Source organism: Salvelinus sp. IW2-2015, unplaced genomic scaffold, assembly GCF_002910315.2.
Source record: "Salvelinus sp. IW2-2015 unplaced genomic scaffold, ASM291031v2 Un_scaffold396, whole genome shotgun sequence".
Taxonomy (NCBI): domain Eukaryota; kingdom Metazoa; phylum Chordata; class Actinopteri; order Salmoniformes; family Salmonidae; genus Salvelinus; species Salvelinus sp. IW2-2015.
This window is the reverse complement of record NW_019942552.1, coordinates 492,959-511,269: the sequence shown is the minus strand read 5'-3', so window position 1 is coordinate 511,269 and position 18,311 is coordinate 492,959. Positions and strand designations below refer to the sequence as shown.

At 43.2% G+C, this 18,311-nt stretch overlaps 1 protein-coding gene across 1 annotated transcript in view; it reads left to right on the top strand.

The window, feature by feature from the left end:
• LOC112068313 (MAM domain-containing glycosylphosphatidylinositol anchor protein 2-like) overlaps positions 1-18,311 on the top strand; it is a 381,767-nt gene that overhangs the window by 221,119 nt on the left and 142,337 nt on the right. Inside the window, 2 exon segments of the mRNA XM_070438102.1 lie at positions 5,142-5,235; positions 5,312-5,549. Of these exon segments, the coding sequence (XP_070294203.1) occupies positions 5,142-5,235; positions 5,312-5,549 (332 nt within the window).

The following is an 18,311-nucleotide window of genomic DNA, read 5'->3' as shown; positions in this document are numbered from 1 at the left end:
CCTCCAATGTAACCACTGGTCTGTAACTCCATGTTAACCACTGGTTGTACCTCCATGTTAACCACTGGTCTGTAACCTCCATGTTACATACATTGTCCTGGTACTGGTCCTGGTACTGGTCCTGGTTCTGGTACTGGTCCTGGTACTGGTCCTGGTGCTGGTCCTGGTGCTGGTCTGGTGCTGGTTCTGGAACTGGTCCTGGTACTGGTTCTGGAACTGGTCCTGGTGCTGGTCCTGGTTCTGGAACTGGTACTGGTTCTGGAACTGGTCCTGGTACTGGTCCTGGTACTGGTCCTGGTGCTGGTTCTGGTACTTGTGCTGGTACTGGTGCTGGTACTGGTACTTGTCCTGGAACTGGTCCTGGTACTGGTACTTGTCCTGGTACTGGTCCTGGTACTGGTTCTGGTACCGGTCCTGGTCCTGGTACTTGTCCTGGTACCTGTCCTAGTACTGGTCCTGATTCTTGTCCTGGTACCTGTCCTGGTACCTGTCCTAGTACTGGTTCTGGTACTGGTCCTGGTACTATGCTGTGTCAGTTTGTCTAATTGCCCCAAAGTGCCTTGTAAGGAAGAGGAATGTGTGTAGAGTTTTGGGGGAGAGTGGGTTTGGTGGACAACATGCTTTTTAGACGGTATGCAGTCCTCACAGTGTTGAACTTGACTTGAGTGTCAGGGTATTCACAACAGACAGTTAACTAGAGTAGAGTGGATTGTTACATTCTTAATCCAATTTTTGTACACTGACACTTGTGTGACACACACACATATCACACACACTCATGCATGCACATGCATCTGATTGGGTTATGATTGGATGAATCCCCTAGGATACAGTCTGATCTGAATGCTGTAGTAGATCAACTCAACAGAGACGACACAAAACAGCCTATCATACTATTAAGGTACACCGGTAGTAACCACAACAACTCTTAACCATTTAATTCACCGATTCCCCATACAATACCTACCCACGGTATATCTATGTGCTTTTATGTACAATTGGGACTAATCTGTACTCCATGAACACTGGTTCAATTGGTTGTATAACTGTTTCCAACTTTATATATATACAGTACCAGTCAAAAGTTTGGACACACCTACTCATTCAATGGTTTTTCTTTATTTTTACTATTTTCTACATTGTAGAATAATAGTGAAGACATCAACACTATTAAATAAAACATATGGAATCATGTAGTAACCAAAAAAGTGTTAAACAAATCAAAATATATTTTATATTGAGATTCCTCAAAGTAGCTACCCTTTGTCTTGATGACAGCTTTGCATACTCCTATCATTCTCTCAACCAGCTTCATGAGGTAGTCACCTGGAATGCATTTCAATTAACAGGTGTGCCTTGTTAAAAGTTAATTTGTGGAATTTCTTTCCTTCTTAATGCATTTGAGCCAATCAGTTGTGTTGTGACAAGGTAGGGGTGGTATACAGAAGATAGCCCTATTTGGTAAAAGGCCAAGTCCATATAATGGCAAGAACAGCTAAAATAAGAAAAGAGAAATGACAGTCCATAACTTTAAGACATGAAGGTCAGTCAATCCAGAAAATTTGCAGTCGCACAACCATCAAGCGCTATGATGAAACTGGTTCTCATGAGGACCGCCACAGGAAAGGAAGACCCAGAGTTACCTCTGCTTCAGAGCATACGTTCATTAGTTATCAGCCTCAGAAATTGCAGGCCAAATAAATGCTTCACAGAGTTCAAGTAACAGACACATCTCAATATCAACTGTAAATAGGAGATTGTGTGAATCAGGCCTTCATGGTTGAATTGCTGCAAAGAAACCACTACTAAAGGACACCAATAACAAGAAGAGACTTGCTTGAGCCAAGAAACACAAGCAATGGACATTAGACCGGTGGAAATCTGTCCACATTTTAGGTTCCAACAGCCATGTCTTTGTGAGACGCGGAGTAGGTGAACGGATGATCTCTGCATGTGTGGTTCCCACCGTGAAGCATGGAGGAGGAGGTGTGATGGTGTGGGGGTGCTTTGATGGTGACACTGTCTGTGATTTATTTAGAATTCAAGGCACACTTAACCAGCATGGCTACCACATCTGGTTTGCACTTAGTGGGACTATCATTTGTTTTTCAAGAGGACAGTGACCCAACAAACCTCCAGGCTGTGTAAGGGCTATTTGACCAAGAAGGAGAGTGATGGAGTGCTGCATCAGATGACCTGGCCTCCACAATCACCTGACCTTCACCCAATTGAGATGGTTTGGGGTGAGTTGGACCGCAGAGTGAAGGAAAAGCAGTCAAAAGCATATTATTCTCGGTTAAGCTGGTTGAGAGAATGCCAAGAGTTTGCAAATGTGTCATCAAGGCAAATGGTGGCTACTTTGAAGAATCTAAAACATAAAAMATTTGTTTAAAGATTTGTTTAACACTTTTTTGGTTACTACATGATTCAATATGTGTTCTTTCATAGTTTTGATGTCTTCACTATTATCCTACAATGTAGAAAATAGTTTAAAATAAAGAAAAACCTTTGAATGAGTAGGTCTGTCCAAACTATTGTCTGGTACTGTATACGTCTAATGTTATTACTCGATTGTATTCTATTACTACTCAGGAACATTGGATTTCCAACATGATGACATGATTACATAGTAGGGTGTTGTATTGAGAGCGTACAGACGGAGGAGGGATGTGCATTGTCCTTAATACCTGATGTTTGAATAGTGAAGGTCACTGTTGACCCATACTGTGTTGTAATTCATTACCACTGTTTCCATATTAACAGACACATATTGAGTTACATACGCCACTCATTTTGAACGATATTGTCCAGTTTTGAACAACGTGTCAATGGTGTGCGTACTGGGAGCGGAGTCAGGTGCAGGAGAGCAGAGAGTTGTGAACAGGCGCACACTTTATTGAGGCAGGAGAAACCAACAGACGGACGCCACTGTGTCGAAACCTCCAGCCAATGCAAAAGTGCAAACGCGCAAACAGTCACAATAATATTGTATAAACACAAGAACATACCTCGTGAAATAAAACACGGAATAAACACATACCAGTAAAGCGCGTCAACATAGACACGTAACACGAAACAATCTCACACAAAGACATGAGGGGAAACAAAGGAATACATACATGTAGTGTGATTGGGGAATGAAAACCAGGTGTGCAGGGAACAAGACAAAACAATGAGATAAATGAAAAATGGAGCAAGCGATGGCTAGAAAGGCCGGTGAAGTCGACCACCGAACGCCGCCCGAACAAGAACAGGGGCGATCTGGCGGAAGTCGTGACACAACGTTATACTTTTTTGTATAATATGTTAATAAATAAGTCTCATTTACACCTACTTCTTCATGTAAAGGTAAAAAAGCAAACTAAGGTAATAATAATGTTATTATTATATTTTATACTTGCTACAGATCAAATTGAAATTAAAGTTTATTTGTCATATACCAGGATACAGCGGGGTGTAAACGGTGCAATGAAATTCTACTTTTACATCTCAAACAGCACAGTGAATAAAACAAACAGTCCAATATCAAAAATCAAAGAAAACAGTCCTAATCTGCTCTGGAGAGAAAGCCATGACAAGAACCAAAATGTATGAAGGATAAATGATTATTGATCTAAACCTACAGGAACTTACCCTGACATAAATCCAACTTTGTCTGAGATGTGTCAGGAACAATCTGACATTGGTTTGAAACGTACACTCTGGTTTCTTAGTGTGTAGGTGTGTGTCACTCTCTTCCCTCTGTGCTCCCTCCCTCCCTCCCTCCCTCCCTCCCTCCCTCCCTCCCCTTGCGTCTGTTAGACTTCAGCATCGCAATGTTTTGCACATTACATTTCTGTGTTTGAATCTGACATGCAGGTTTTGTTTTCATTTTCCTTTTTCGCCAACTGAATATGATAATGTCGCCAGGGAATTGCTAGATGAAAAGATTTCTGTGGAACTGTCATTTCTTTTTTGCGCAGACGAGATGAACTGTACAAACAGCAGCATTGGGAAACATTGCACAATGGATTATAATGAAATCAGCCCTCTCTTCTTTTCTCTCTGAAAGAGCTGGGTTTGCTAACGGTGTTGGAAACTAAACTAAGATTAGCAATAAAAGATCTTTCCATTAAAATAAAAAAGTAGCTTTTCTGCTTTCTCCGTGCGTGCATGTATGTGAGTGCGTGCATGTATGTGAGTGTGTGTGCATGTATGTGAGTGGTGTGCATGAATGTGAGTGTGTGCATGTATGTGAGTGTGTGCATGTATGTGATGTGTGGTGCATGTAAGTGTGAGTGTGTGCATGTATGTGAGTGTGTTGCAATGTTGATGTTGTGAGTGTGTTCATGTATGTGAAGTGTGTGATGTATGTGAGTGTGTGATGTAATGTAGTTGTGTGCATGTATGTGAAAGTGTTGTGCATGTATGTGAGTGTGTGTGCAGATGTATGTGAGTGTGTGCATGTATGTGGCAGTGTGAGTGGTCATGTATGTGGTGTTGTGCATGTATGTGAGTGTGTGAGTGTGTGCATGTATGTGAGTGTGTGCATGTATGTGAGTGTGTGCATGTATGTGAGTGTGTGCATGTATGTGAGTGTGTGCATGTATGTGCGTGTGTACATGTATGTGCGTGTGTACATGTGTTTGTATGTAAAATGACTCCAATCAGTGAATGCAACACCTGTGTGATTGGATGAAACACATATCAGACAGACTGTGATTGGATGAAACACATATCAGACAGACTGTGATTGGATAAAGTGAATCTCAGACAAACATATTTCAATCTGATCAGCTAGCAGAGAGTTTGCTACTCTACAATTTGACGTACCATTCAAAATCAATTTCCAAAGCATTTACAGCTCCCCTTTAAATTGTTTTGCGCTGACGCCTTACTGCCTCTAACCTCTTAGCTGGTGTGTTTGTTGTCTCAAACTTGTGGAAAAGCAAATATACATTTCCCTTCTCAACAAATGGACAGCATAACTATTTTATCTGTTATTGTTCTGCAAATAGCAGAAAAACATATTTAAGTGTTTGTTCTGTCTACAGGGCCAAGTAAAGGGCCATTTGGAATCAACCCTGTGGTTGACACAGAAACCCACACAGACCCTGAAACTCTCTTACTTGTTGTGGTGTGTCTGTGTGCGTTCTCCCTGCAGCGATGAAGAAGGGCCGTTTCTGGATCACCCCTGACCCCTACCACAACGACGACAACATCCAGATCGGCCGTGAGGTCAAGATATCCTGCCAGGTATGCACACACACACACACACACAAAACACACCATCCCCTTTTCACACACATACTCAACTCGCCACTCCTTCCAGGTGGAGGCCACGCCCCCTGAGGAGCTGACGTTTGGTTGGCTGAAGAATGGGCGCGCCTTGCGGAGCTCTGAGCGAATGGTGATCACCCAGACGGATCCTGACACCTCCCCTGGCACCACCAACCTGGACATCATCGACCTGAAGTTCACTGACTTTGGCACCTACACCTGTGTGGCTGCGCTGAAGGGAGGGGGCATACCTGAGATCAGCATAGACGTCAACATCTCCTCCACTACTGGTGAGTCTCACACCGCCATGTCAGAGCAGGAGATTGACCTATACACTTCCCCACACTTAGTGATCACACACACCCCCCCAGCATCATACCACTGTGGCGGATAGAGACGTCCGTAAGGCTACACTGTGTATACATCCCAAATGGCACCCTCTTCCCTATATAGTACACTACTTTTGACTAGAACCCTATTGGCACTGGTCAAAAGTATTGCACTATACAGGGAATAGGGTGCCATTTGGGATGTACAGTTAGTCACACACAGCAGTCATACAGTATATACATCATCAAGACTGTAGCAACACACACACGGCAGTCATACAGTATATACATCATCAAGACTGTAGCAACACACACACAGCAGTCATATAGTATATACATCATCAAGACTGTAGCAACACACACACAGTAATAGAAATGTTCACTTGTGCTAAAATATACACACTGGAGAAATACACTTTCATAATTCCTCTATTTCACAAAAACATATCATGCTCACCTATTGAATTTGCGCCTATTCAGGTGTTGTTTCCACAATGTGGCCCCAAACTAATCTGAATGTAACATCCAATCCTATTGCCTGATATCCAAACTAAATGAATCGGTTTCATCCCAAAAAGCACCATATGCCCTATATAGTGCACTACTTTTGACCCGGACTCTGGTCAGAAGTAGTGGACTAAATATGGGACACTGCCATACTCCAAAACGAAATCCATTCCCTCGCTTCATCTAACTGGCTGCTGCTACTACCATTTGTTTGACTTCCTTGACATTCATTGTACATACACTTGAAGTCAGAAGTTTACATACACCTTAGCCAAATACATTTAAACTCAGTTTTTCACAATTCCTGACATTTAATCCTAGTAAAAATGCAGTCTTAGGTCAGTTGGGATCACCACTTTATTTTAAGAATGTGAAATGTCAGAATAATAGTAGAGAGAATGATTTATTTCAGCTTTTATTTCTTTCATCACATTCCCAGTGGGTCAGAAGTTTACATACACTTAATTAGTATTTGGTAGCACTGCCTTTAAATTGTTTAACTTGGGTCAAACGTTTCAGGTAGCATTCCACAAGCTTCTCACAGTAAGTTGGGTGAATGTCTCTCCCCTGACAAGTGTTTAAACTGAGTCAGTTTGTGACCTCCTTGCTCACACAATCATTTTTCAGTTCTGCCACAAATTTCTATGGGATTGAGGGCAGGGCTTTTGTGACCACTCCAATACTTGACTTTGTTGTCTTAAGCCATTTTCCCACACATTTGGAGTATGATTGGGGTCATTTGTCATTTGGAAGACCCATTTGCGACCAAGCTTTAAATTCCTGACTGATGTCTTGAGATGTTGCTTCAAATATTCCACATAACTTTCCTACCTCATGATGCATTCTACTTTGTGAAGTGCACCGTCCTCCTGCAGCACAAAGCACCCCACAACATGATGCTGCCCACCTCTGCTTTGCGGTTGGGATGGTTCTTCGCTTGCAAGCCTCCCCTTTCCTCCAAACATAATTATGGTCATTATGGCCAAACAGTCTATTTTTGTTTCATCAGACCAGAGGACATTTCTTCAAAAGTACGATCTTTGTCCCATGTGCAGTTGCAAACCAGTCTGGCATTTTGATGGCGTTTTGGAGCAGTGGATTCTTTCTTGCTGAGAGCGGCCTTTAGTTATGTCGATATAGGACTCGTTTACTGTGGCTATAGATACTTTTGTACCCGTTTCGTCCAGCATCTTCACAAGTCTTTGCTGTTGTTCTGGATTGATTTGCACTTTTCGCACAAAGTATGTACATCTCTAGGAGACAGAATGTGTCTCCTTCCTTCCTGACCGTATGATGGTTGCATGATCCATGGAGTTTATACTTGCGTACTATTGTTTGTACAGATGAACGTGGTACCTTCAGGCATTTGGAAATTGCTCCCAAGGATGAACCAGATTGTGGAGGTCTACAATTTTCTTCTGATGTCTTGGCTGATTTCTTTAGATTTTCCCATTGATGTCAGCAAAAACTCAGTGCGAGTTTGAAGTAGGCTTGAAATGCATCCACAGGTACACTCCAATTGACTCAAATTATGTCATAGGCTATCAGAAGCTTCTAAAGCGTAACTTCATCCAATGGAATTGTGATACAGTGAATATAAGTGATATATGTCTGTTAACAATTGTTGGAAATACTTGAGTCATGAACAAAGTAGATATCCTACTGACTTGCCAAAACTTAGTTTGTTACAAGAAATTGTGTGAAATGTGTTTAAAACTTCCAACTTCAACTGTACATCATCGTGTTGTCTGGTAGATTTAATCTGGATTTTCGTTGATTAGAAGTGAATAGTGGCCTCATTATAAATAAACTGGGATGTGCATTACTTAGGAAATGGTGGAAGTTTGATTGTTAGTGTTAGTAAAATAAGACAAGATAAATATGGGTTAGAGAGGATAAGAGAGGTGTGGGTTAGAGAGGAGAGAGAGGTATGGGTTAGAGAGGAGAGAGAGTATGGTAGGGTTAGAGAGGAGAAGAGAGGTAGGGTTAGAGAGGAGAAGAGAGGTATGGTTAGAGAGGAGAGAGAGGTGTGGGTTGAGAGGAGAGAGTGGGTAAGAGGAGAAGAGAGGATGGGTTAGAGAGGAGAGAGATGGTTGGATAAGAGAGGAGAGGTATGGTTAGAAGGAAGAGAGAGGTATGGGTTAGAGAGGAAGAAGAAGGTATGGGTTAGAGAGTAGAAGAGAGGTATTAGGTTAGAGGGAGAAGAGAGGATGGTTCATAGAAGAAGAAGAGAGGTAAGGATAGACGAAAAAGAGAGGTATGGTTAGAAAGCAGAAGAGAGATATGGGTTATAGGGAGAAAGAGATTGGGTTTGAGAGGAGAGGAAATAGAGAGGTACGGTTAGATAGGAGAAGAGGTATGGTTAGAAGAGAGAAGATTATGGGTTAGAAGGAGAAGAGGTATGAGATTAGAAGTATTGGTTTAGCAGGAGAAGAGAGGTCAATGGATAGAGGGTAAAAGAGAGGTATGGTTGGAGAGAGAAGAGAGGAGATGTATGGGTTAGAAGGAGAACAGAGGTTAAGGGTTAGAGAAAGAAAAGAGTATGGTTAGAGAGGAGAAGAGTTATGGTGTAGAGAGGAAGAGAGTGTATGGGTTATAGAGAGAGAGAAGAGTATGAGTTAGAAGAGGTAGGGTTATAGAGAGAAGAGAGGTATGGGATAGAGAGGAAAAGAAGGTATGGGTTGGAGAAAGAAAAGAGATATGGTTAGAGGGAAACAGAGTATGGTTACGAGAGTTAGAAGAGAGGTATGGGTTAGAGAGAGAAGAGACGTCTGGTTAGAGAGTGATGAAGAGTGTGGGTGAGAGGGAGAATGAGGTATGGGTTATAGAGGAGAAGAGAGTATGGCTTAGGGAGAAGAGAGGTATGGGTTAGAGAGGGAAGATGTGTGGTTGAGGGAAGAGAAGTGAGGTATGGTTATAGGAGAAAAGTATGTTAGGAGGAAGAGAGGGTATGGTTAGGGAGGAGAAGAGAGGTATGGGTTAGGGAGGAAAAGAGGGTATGGGTTAGAGAGGAGAAGATGTGTGGGTTGAGGAAGAATGATTATGTTATAGAGGAGAAGATAGGTATGGTATAGGAGTAGAAGAGAGGTGGGTATTGGAGAGAAGAGAGGTATGGTTGAAGAGGAGAAGATGTGTGGGTTGGAAGAGAATGAGTTTATGGGTTATAGAGGAGAAGAGAGTTAGGGTTAGAGGAAACAGAGAGATGGGTTAGAAGAGAAGAGAAGAGATTGGTTAGACGGGAGAATAGAGGTTTGGTTAGGAGGAGAGAAGAGTGTGAGGGTAGAGAGGAGAAGATAGTTTGGTTAGAGAGGAGGAAGATAGTATGGGTAGAGCGGAGAAGAGAGGTATGGTTAGAGGGGAAAAGAGTATGGTTAGGGAGGGAATAGAGGTACGGGTTAGAGAGGAGAAGAGAGGTATGGGTTAGGGAGGAAAGAGAGGTACGGGTTAGAGAGGAGAAGAGAGGTATGGGTCAGGCGGAGAAGAGAGATATTGGATAGAGGGAGAAGAGAGGTAGGGTCAAGCGGAGAAAGAGATATGGTTTAGAGCGGAGAAGAGAGATATGGGTTATAGAGAAGAGAAGAGAGGTATGGGTTAGGGGGAGAAGCGAGGTAGGGTAAGAGAAGGTGTGGTTATAGAGAGAGAAGATGGGTTGAAGAGAGAGTTATGGTTTGGAGGAGAAGAGAGGTATGGGTTAGAGAGGGAAGAGAGGTATTGGTTAGAGGGAGAATAGAGGTTTGGTTTTAGAGAAGGAGAGTATGTAGAGAGGAGAAGATTATGGTTAGAGAGGAGAAGAGAGTATGGTTTAAGGGAGAAGAGGTATGGGTTAGGAGGAGGGAAAGATAGTAGCGGTTTAGAGGAGGAGAAGTGAGGTATGGGTTAGAGCGGAGAAGAGAAGGTATGGGTAGGGAGGAAAGAGAGGTACGGGTTAGAGAGGAGAAGAGAGGTATGGGTTAGGGAGTAGTAGAGAGGTGCGGGTTAGAGAGGAGAAGAGAGGTATGGGTCAGAGCGGAGAAGAGAGATATGGGTTAGAGAGGAGAAGAGCTATGGGGTAGGGAGGAGAAGAGATGATATGGTTGGTAGGAGGAAAGAGAGATATGAGGTTAGGAGGAGAAGAGAGGTATGGGTTAGGAGGAGAAGAGAGTATGGGTTAGGAGGAGAAGAGAGATGGTTAGAGCAGAGAGGAGTATGGGTTAGGGAGGGAGAAGAGAGGTACGGGTTAGGGAGGAAGATGATGACACAGGTTGAGGGTTTTTGTTGGTGTCATGTGTAATCAACACTCAGAGGACTATCGTGATCTCCCGTGCTGCTGTGTTGATGTGTCACCACCTTATATCCCGTCTCTACGGACAGGACCCAATCGTATAAACGCCTCAGAAGAGAGGTACTTTGATTGGTAATTCCACTTGGAATGCCTGTTCCGTACAAGCATGCAGTCTCTCAGTCCCAACCATTCCCAAAAAGGAGTTGGTTGTGGTCTTGAAGAGACAGTCTGATTGACTGGCTGTTGATTTGGTGTGTTTGAAAGGCGCCATTGGATGGTAGCTCTCTGATAAATATGTGTGTGTGTGTGTGTGTCTTCTGCGTGCGTGGGTTAGTTCAAGCAAAATTCTTCCTTGACGGACATTTCCCACATCCCCATGAGGACAAAGGCTATTTTAATCTTAGGTGTTAGTTTAGGGATAGAGTTATTATTAGGGTTAGAATTTTGGTTAGGATAAGGGTTAGTGGTTTGGGTAGTTAGGAGTTAGGGTTTGGGTTCTAGGTTACAGATTAAGGTTAGGGTTAGAGGTTAGTGGAAATAGTTTTTAGATTGGAAATCAATTTTCTTTCCCCATGAGGATAGAACAAATAGTGTGTGTGTGTGTGTGTGTGTTGTGTGTGTGTGTGTGTGTGTGTGTGTGTGTGTGTGTGTGTGTGTGTGTGTGTGTGTGTGTGTGTGTGTGTGTTGTGTGTGTGTGTGTGTGGTGTGTGTGTTGTGTGTGTGTGTGTGTGTGTGGCCCACTGACACAGAAATTCACTCTTTAATGTGGAACAAGACTGTGTTTCTCTCTTCTCTCAGAGAGCAGCAAAGGAAATATAACATTAAAGGGCCTTTTGTGCTCAGATTTGATTGTTTTTAAGGGTGATTGTTTTTCTAGGTGGAGGTTGTATTAAGTTGCAGGGGTTTAATGATGTTGAATACGATAAAAGAATTGTGTGAAGATGGTATACAGTGATTCATGTACAGGTGTAGAGAAAAACTAACGTAGAATCGTACTGTGCACTGCTTGAGTCATTGTCCTTCTGTAACTTTCTGTGGGGACTGAGATGTTCTGAAGTAGCATGACCACTGTGTCGAGAGAAATTGTTGTCTCTGCTGTCGCTATAATCAAGCCCAAGATTGGGTGATGTTGTTGCTAGCCAATGGTCAGTCATCTCTGTCTTGGCTCGCCTGCCGTTATGGGCAAACCAAACCGTCTCTGCTGTTCTCCTGAAGGGAGAGAAGGGCTAGTGGTAATTACAGTCTCTTAATGAAAACATTTAGAGCCGATTACCCTGCAGCTCTGCCAGGGCTCCACGCTGTGGAAGTGTTTGGGATGAGATGGGGCCTCACGCTGTTGAAGTGTTTGGAAAGAGATGGGGCCTCAGGCTGCTGAAGTGTTTGGAAAGATATTGTGTCTAAATTATCTCCATCCTGAACACTTTGAAGCTCTTGCAGGGCCCCAGGCCAGCCCTACTACATCTAGCCCAGCCCAGCCTCCAGCCCAAACTCTTCTAGCCTAGTCCAGTCCTAGTCCCCATCCACAGACAAAATCAACACTCATTATCCACAACACATATTCATACTCTGTACTGCCGACTACACTTTTATCCCCACAGCTTTCATTAGTTTCCACCCCCACAAAATAGTGCTAATATTTACAATCATCACTCATTACCTAGCTAAGACTTTTTTTATTTTGGGTACCCTGAGAGTTAATGTTTTATTCATGGGTAGGAATCAAACAAGAGCCCAGATTTCCCCATCCATTACCGACAGGACTAACAGACTGGTGGAAAGAACGGAGGAAAAGAGGAAAGGAGGAGGGCGCCTACATTTTCATGCTACGGGGTAAAATGTAAGCCATCTTCGTTTTAGTAATGAAGCTGTATAGAGAGCAAGATAGAGAGAGGGAGGGAGAGAGAGTTTCTTCCAGGCATACGGAGATTCATCTTTGCATTAGCCTTTGTGTTAAACATGTATCTAGTGGAGGACGAGACAGAAACACTCAGACTAACCTACGGAGGCGTCCTAGGCATGCCTTTAATCAACCTAACTGTCCTACCTATCCTCCTTCACCTTCACTCTGAAACAGATTACTCCTTGTAACTAGTTTGTGCTGAACTTAATCAGGGGTGGATTTGTCCAAGTTAAAGTCTTTCTGAAGAGTCTGAGAATTGACTAACCTGCAGTGTTGAATCTCTGGCAAGCGTTCAAGTCAGCCCAATCCTTCTTCAATTTCTTTGAATCCCATTGAGGTACGAGTTAATTCCAGTGGTACATTGGTCATTATCAGAACACTGTAGCAGCATTACGCCTGTAGATTCGCACAAATAGGAAATGGAAAACCTTGCCTGTTAGCTACAGTATAAACACATGTAATTCCACATCTTACTCCCATTGGTCTCCAACCCAGTCCCAGAAAGCTACAAGCTCCATTGGTTTTCATCCTAGCTCCTAGCTCAGCCTGAGCCATATAGTAATTGATAAAAATCTCTCTATAATTGGGATAGAAAATCACCTCTCTCCCATATTTAAGTAATGCGTCTGTTTCTCAATCATCAGCCCTTTCCACATCTCGGATACCCAATAGCACACGATGGCTCTCCACCCAAATGAATATCTGCATTTCATAAATTAAGCGAATCAATTAAGGGCTCAGTTGATAAAAAAAGAAGGTGCCAGGCTATATTAATAAACACTGGTTAGAGCCACTGGACTTCCTGAAAGAGGGTTCAACTTGGAGACCACCTCTGATTTGTTTGATTATAATTGGGATATCTGACTTGGGTAACATCGCTCTATGTGACCCTTCATGGCTTAGTTCAATCCCACGCACTTGCTAAACCTGAACCCTAACCCTTCGCTAACAACAATCAGGGTTGAGACCCCTTTTGAAAATGTATTTGTGTTGTCCATCTCTAGCCCCTCATGTCCTTTGTTCAACCGTCCATCCCTATCGTCAGAACTAACAGAAAGTGAGAGGTAGTGATTATCCAGTCACCGTGTTATGACTGTAGTGACCTGTCATGGTTACTGCTGCAGGCGTTGCTGATGTGATGTGCTGCTCTAGTCTGGGCCGTCAGTCCTGCTCACTGGCTCTGGTACAGGAATCCTGGTTTGCACATTCACTTTGACTCATCGTTCCTTCAGCTACCTGTTTGTGTTGTGGTACCGGTGGGTCAGTTAGTAGCTGTAGGTATTGCTTTCCTCAATGAATCACTGAAGGTAGGGCTGAGTGTCTCACTGGTTTGTGTATTTTATTCTACTGTCCACACTCTATTGGGGTTTCTTCAGCTTCCTTGCCTTGTACTTCATCAACAGCAAGTTACACGTCAGCTCAATTAAATCATTACATTTACGTCATTTAGCAGACGCTCTTATCCAGAGCGACTTACAAATTGGAAAGTTCATACATATTCATCCTGGTCCCCCCGTGGGGAATGAACCCACAACCCTGGCGTTGCAAGCGCCATGCTCTACCAACTGAGCCACACGGGATTCTAAAATATCCGATTTTATTGTTGTAACCAGAAAGGTAAAGCCTCTTTCAGTGATGGTGGGAGCTGTTGTGAGCCCTTGATTGTGAAATGCCACACATGGCTGTGGAAAATCACATTTGTCATGGTGACAACCACAAACCTTTCACTGGGTGTCTTGGGAGAAGAAAGTGCCGCAATAAGGCTGGTTCCTGCTGGGAATGACAGGCATTGGGGCTATAACACACATACACACACAGACACAGACACAGACACAGACACAGACACAGACACAGACACAGACAGACAGACAGACAGACAGACAGACAGACAGACAGACAGACAGACAGACAGACAGACAGACAGACAGACAGACAGACAGACAGACAGACANAGACAGACAGACAGACAGACAGACAGACAGACAGACAGACAGACAGACAGACAGACAGACAGACAGACAGACAGACAGACATTGTGGGCCTGGAGGAATGCCCCTGTGTGTGGAGCCTCAGTGCCTATGAATGGTGTTAGTTTCCTCCCTGTGCCCTCGTGCTCCGTCAGCCAGTTAAGCCCTTCTGAGCCCCGCAGGACAGACACAGTATATCCCTACAGGCCAACACACACTGTCCCCACAGGGGTGAAGCTCCACAGAGAGGGCTGTCACAGAGCAGCCAACTCCCTGGCCTAGAGCCAACACAAACACACACACACTTTCTCTCTCTCTCTCAAACACACTCACTCAAGCAAAGTGCAGCGTTACCACAGCAACGGAGATTGATGTCACTGCACTCACCCAAAGAGGCCAGTTGAGTTTATTTTCAAAGAGCGTTGCATTGTGTGCACGGTCCCTCTGACCCCACACACCTCTCTGAGCTGTGTAAAAATGTCAAGTACCAAACATCGCCGTATTGGCTGTCAGTTCACATAGTCAGCTGTCTGTTGTGGTAGTAGTGACGGATCCCTGTAAGGCTCCAGCAATCAGCCTCCCAGCTGAGGCTGATTCAGACCCCAGAGAGGTGCAGCCTGGCTGGGACACAAGCAGAGGGTCCGGGTCCCTCCCCATGCAAGCAGGCACGCACGCACACACACACACACACACACACACACACACCACAATGGGTATCTCTCAGCAGGCACACACGATTCCAGATCGTGTATGTGTATGCACGTGCATGTGCACTTCTGTGTTTCTTAACAGTCACACACTAACCAGCCACAGAGAGAGGAAGAGAGAATGTGAGTGTGGCCTTCCAGGACAATGGCAGAAGATACACAGGGTTTTATTACCATGGCATTCTCCAGCCAACAGCACAAGCCCAGCAGCTGTAATTGCCCACTGGGTCATAGAGGCATTGAGATGCTGCCTTTTTGTTAGGATGGAAACACAGAGAAAATGCCTCACGCTGACACACTAATGGCCTTGTTGTTGGCCAAATCGGTGGCTACGCTACCACCGGGGATATTCAGGACTGTTTGGATTTTGGAAACATTAGCCAAAGGGACAATATGCTATGAAAGTGAACGTGTCATGTGTTGTTGTTAAGTGATTACGGGAGCCACATTGAGAAAGCTACATGGAGAAAATGTTGATTCCACTGCACTGTTTTAGTTGTCTTTAGCCGGTCGTGTTGCTATGTACGTTGCTAGTGCTTGACCACTGGTCACTGATGCAGTAATGTACCTAGTGACTATCTATCTCACTGTTGCAGTAATGTACCTAGTGACCATCTATCTCACTGTTGCAGTAATGTACCTAGTGACTATCTATCTCATGTTTGAGTAAGTACCTAGTTTTTTTTTTTTTTTTGTTTTTTTTTTTTTTTTTTTTTTTTTTTTTGTGATATTGACCATTATCTCAACTGTTGCAGTTAATGTACTCTAGTGACCATACTATCTTCTATCCTGTTGCAGTTAATGTACAAGTGACCATTCTTATTATCTCACTGTTGCAGTAAATGTTACTCATTGAGTGACCATCTATCTCACTGTTGGCTATGTAATTTTATTTTACTAGTGATCATCTATCTCACCTGGTTTGGTAGCAGTTAATCGCTCTCATTTTTTTAGTGACCTATCTATCTCACTGTTGTAAAGTAATGTAGAAAGTGACCATTTTCTTATCTCATATACTGTTGCAGTAAGTACTCTAGTGACATATCTATCTCTACTGTTGCCAGTTATTATGTAGCCTTAGTGACCATTTTTTTCTATCTACTGTTGCGTAATTTGTTACCTTCTTTTAGTTGACTCATTTCTTTTACTTTTCTTCTAGCTGTTGCGCAGTAATGATGTGTCACTAAGGCTAAATAGTGACTCATCTTACCTGTCAACAGTGAGTATCACGAATGGTCCATGTTGTTGTACATTACTGTAAGCAAACCTAGTGGAGATAGATGGATCACTATTGTGTAAGATTTAGCTAGCAACAAGCTGAAGATAGCACTGGTCACTCGGCTACATATCATCTCGCAATTAGTTGAGCAGAATAAATGTAAAAACATAGTGACCACAGTGCCGTATTCATAGATAGCTCACTGTTGCGATAGCTAATTTGCTTACCCTAGTGACCGAGGGCTATACAACAGCTGACGTGATTTGAAAGTGAAGTGCTACGCAAGGTAAAAAAGTTTGAGTCATCTATCTCACTGGTTCGACAACCAAGTGGGGTATTAGATGTACCTAGTGACCATCTATCTCCCTGTTGCAGTAATGTACCTAGTGACCATCTATCTCACTGTTGCAGTAATGTACCTAGTGACCATCTATCTCACTGTTGCAGTAATGTACCTAGTGACCATCTCGCTGTTGCTTATTGTACTAGTTAAGGGCCGTATTCATTGTACCATTCACTACTGTTCTGTCGAAGCAACATAGTGAAACACAGACAATCCTTGTATTAGGAGTCAGATGGAAAGTGATTTCATTTTTTCTTGGTCAGATTGCCTGTTATTTCATCACCATCATCATATAGACGTATTGGATGTGGTTTTTCGTTATTGCTTCAGATGACTGGGATGAGTTTCAACATCATTTGAGTCCATTGATGTTTGAAATAAAGTCAGTAGCTTGAGCTTTGCTGTAATGTCTTTTTCACTGGGGTTTGTTTTAGGGTGATTTCATGACTGGTTTGCAGTGATTGCATTGTTTATTTGCAACAGAGCTCCAAATCTATCTCTTGGTTTAGACACATACACACACACGTACACACACACACTGATTTTATAGCCAGGTTTGCTCATTAAACAAGTTTACTGTGTCCAGCCCACTACATTACCCCGATGAGTGGCTGGTTTTTGATCCAATCTGTTTGTGACGATATATTTTATCCTCAGCGCCAGAACACACACATGTACGCACACACACACACACACACACACACCACACGCAAGCACACACACAAACTCACACAAGCACACACACGGCTCGCACGCAAGAAAGCACACACACACACACACACACACTCACACACACAGGGGAATCAATGGAGGCCTCTCGATAGTTACTGTGCACCCTGCCACTGTTTCATTATTTATTGTCCATTCACTACTGGCCTCTCCAACTTCCCGTCCAACTACATACACTACATGACAAAATGTATGTGGACACCTGCTCGTCAAACACCTCATTCCAAAATCATGGGCATTAATATGGAGTTGGTCCAACCTTTGGTGTTATAACAGCCTCGACTCTTCTGGAAAGGCTTTCCACTAGATGTTGGAACATTGCTGTGGGGACTTGCTTCCATTCAGCCACAAGAGCATTAGTGAGGTCGGGCACTGTTGTTGGGCAATTAGGCCATCGGCGTTCCAATTAGTCCCAAAGGAGTTCAATGGTGATGAGGTCAGGGCTCTGTTCAGGCCAATCAAGTTCTTCCACAATTCTGTATGGACCTCGCTTTGTGCACGGGGGCATTGTCATGATGAAACAGGAAAGGGCCTTCTCCAAACTGTTGCCACAAAGTTGGAAGCACAGAATCATCTAGAATGTAATTGTATGCTGTAGTGTTAAGATTTCCCTTCACTGGAACTAAGTGGCCTAGCCCGAATAGAGGACAAAGACCTTGACTCCTTTAACTTCTCTGCGCTACGGATCCCTTTTACGGGATCACTTTCCTAAACCACCGCTAGAATTGCAGGGCGCCACATGCAAAAATATTACTAAAAATATTTATAATCATGCAATCACAAGTGAAATATACCAAAACACAGTTTAGCTTGTTGTTAATCCACCTATCGTGTCATATTTTGAAAATATATTTTACAGCGAAAGAAATCCAAGCTTTTGTGAGTGTAGCTTTCAATGCTACAACAGCTAGCCCCAAATTAGCATGGTCACGAAAGTCAGAAAAGCAATAAAATTAATCGCTTACTTTTGATAATCTTCAGATGTTTCCACTCACGAGAATCCCAGTTACACAACAAATGTTCTTTTTGTTCGATAAATATTACTTTTATCACAAAAAAACGCTATTTGGGTTGCGCATTATGTTGAGAA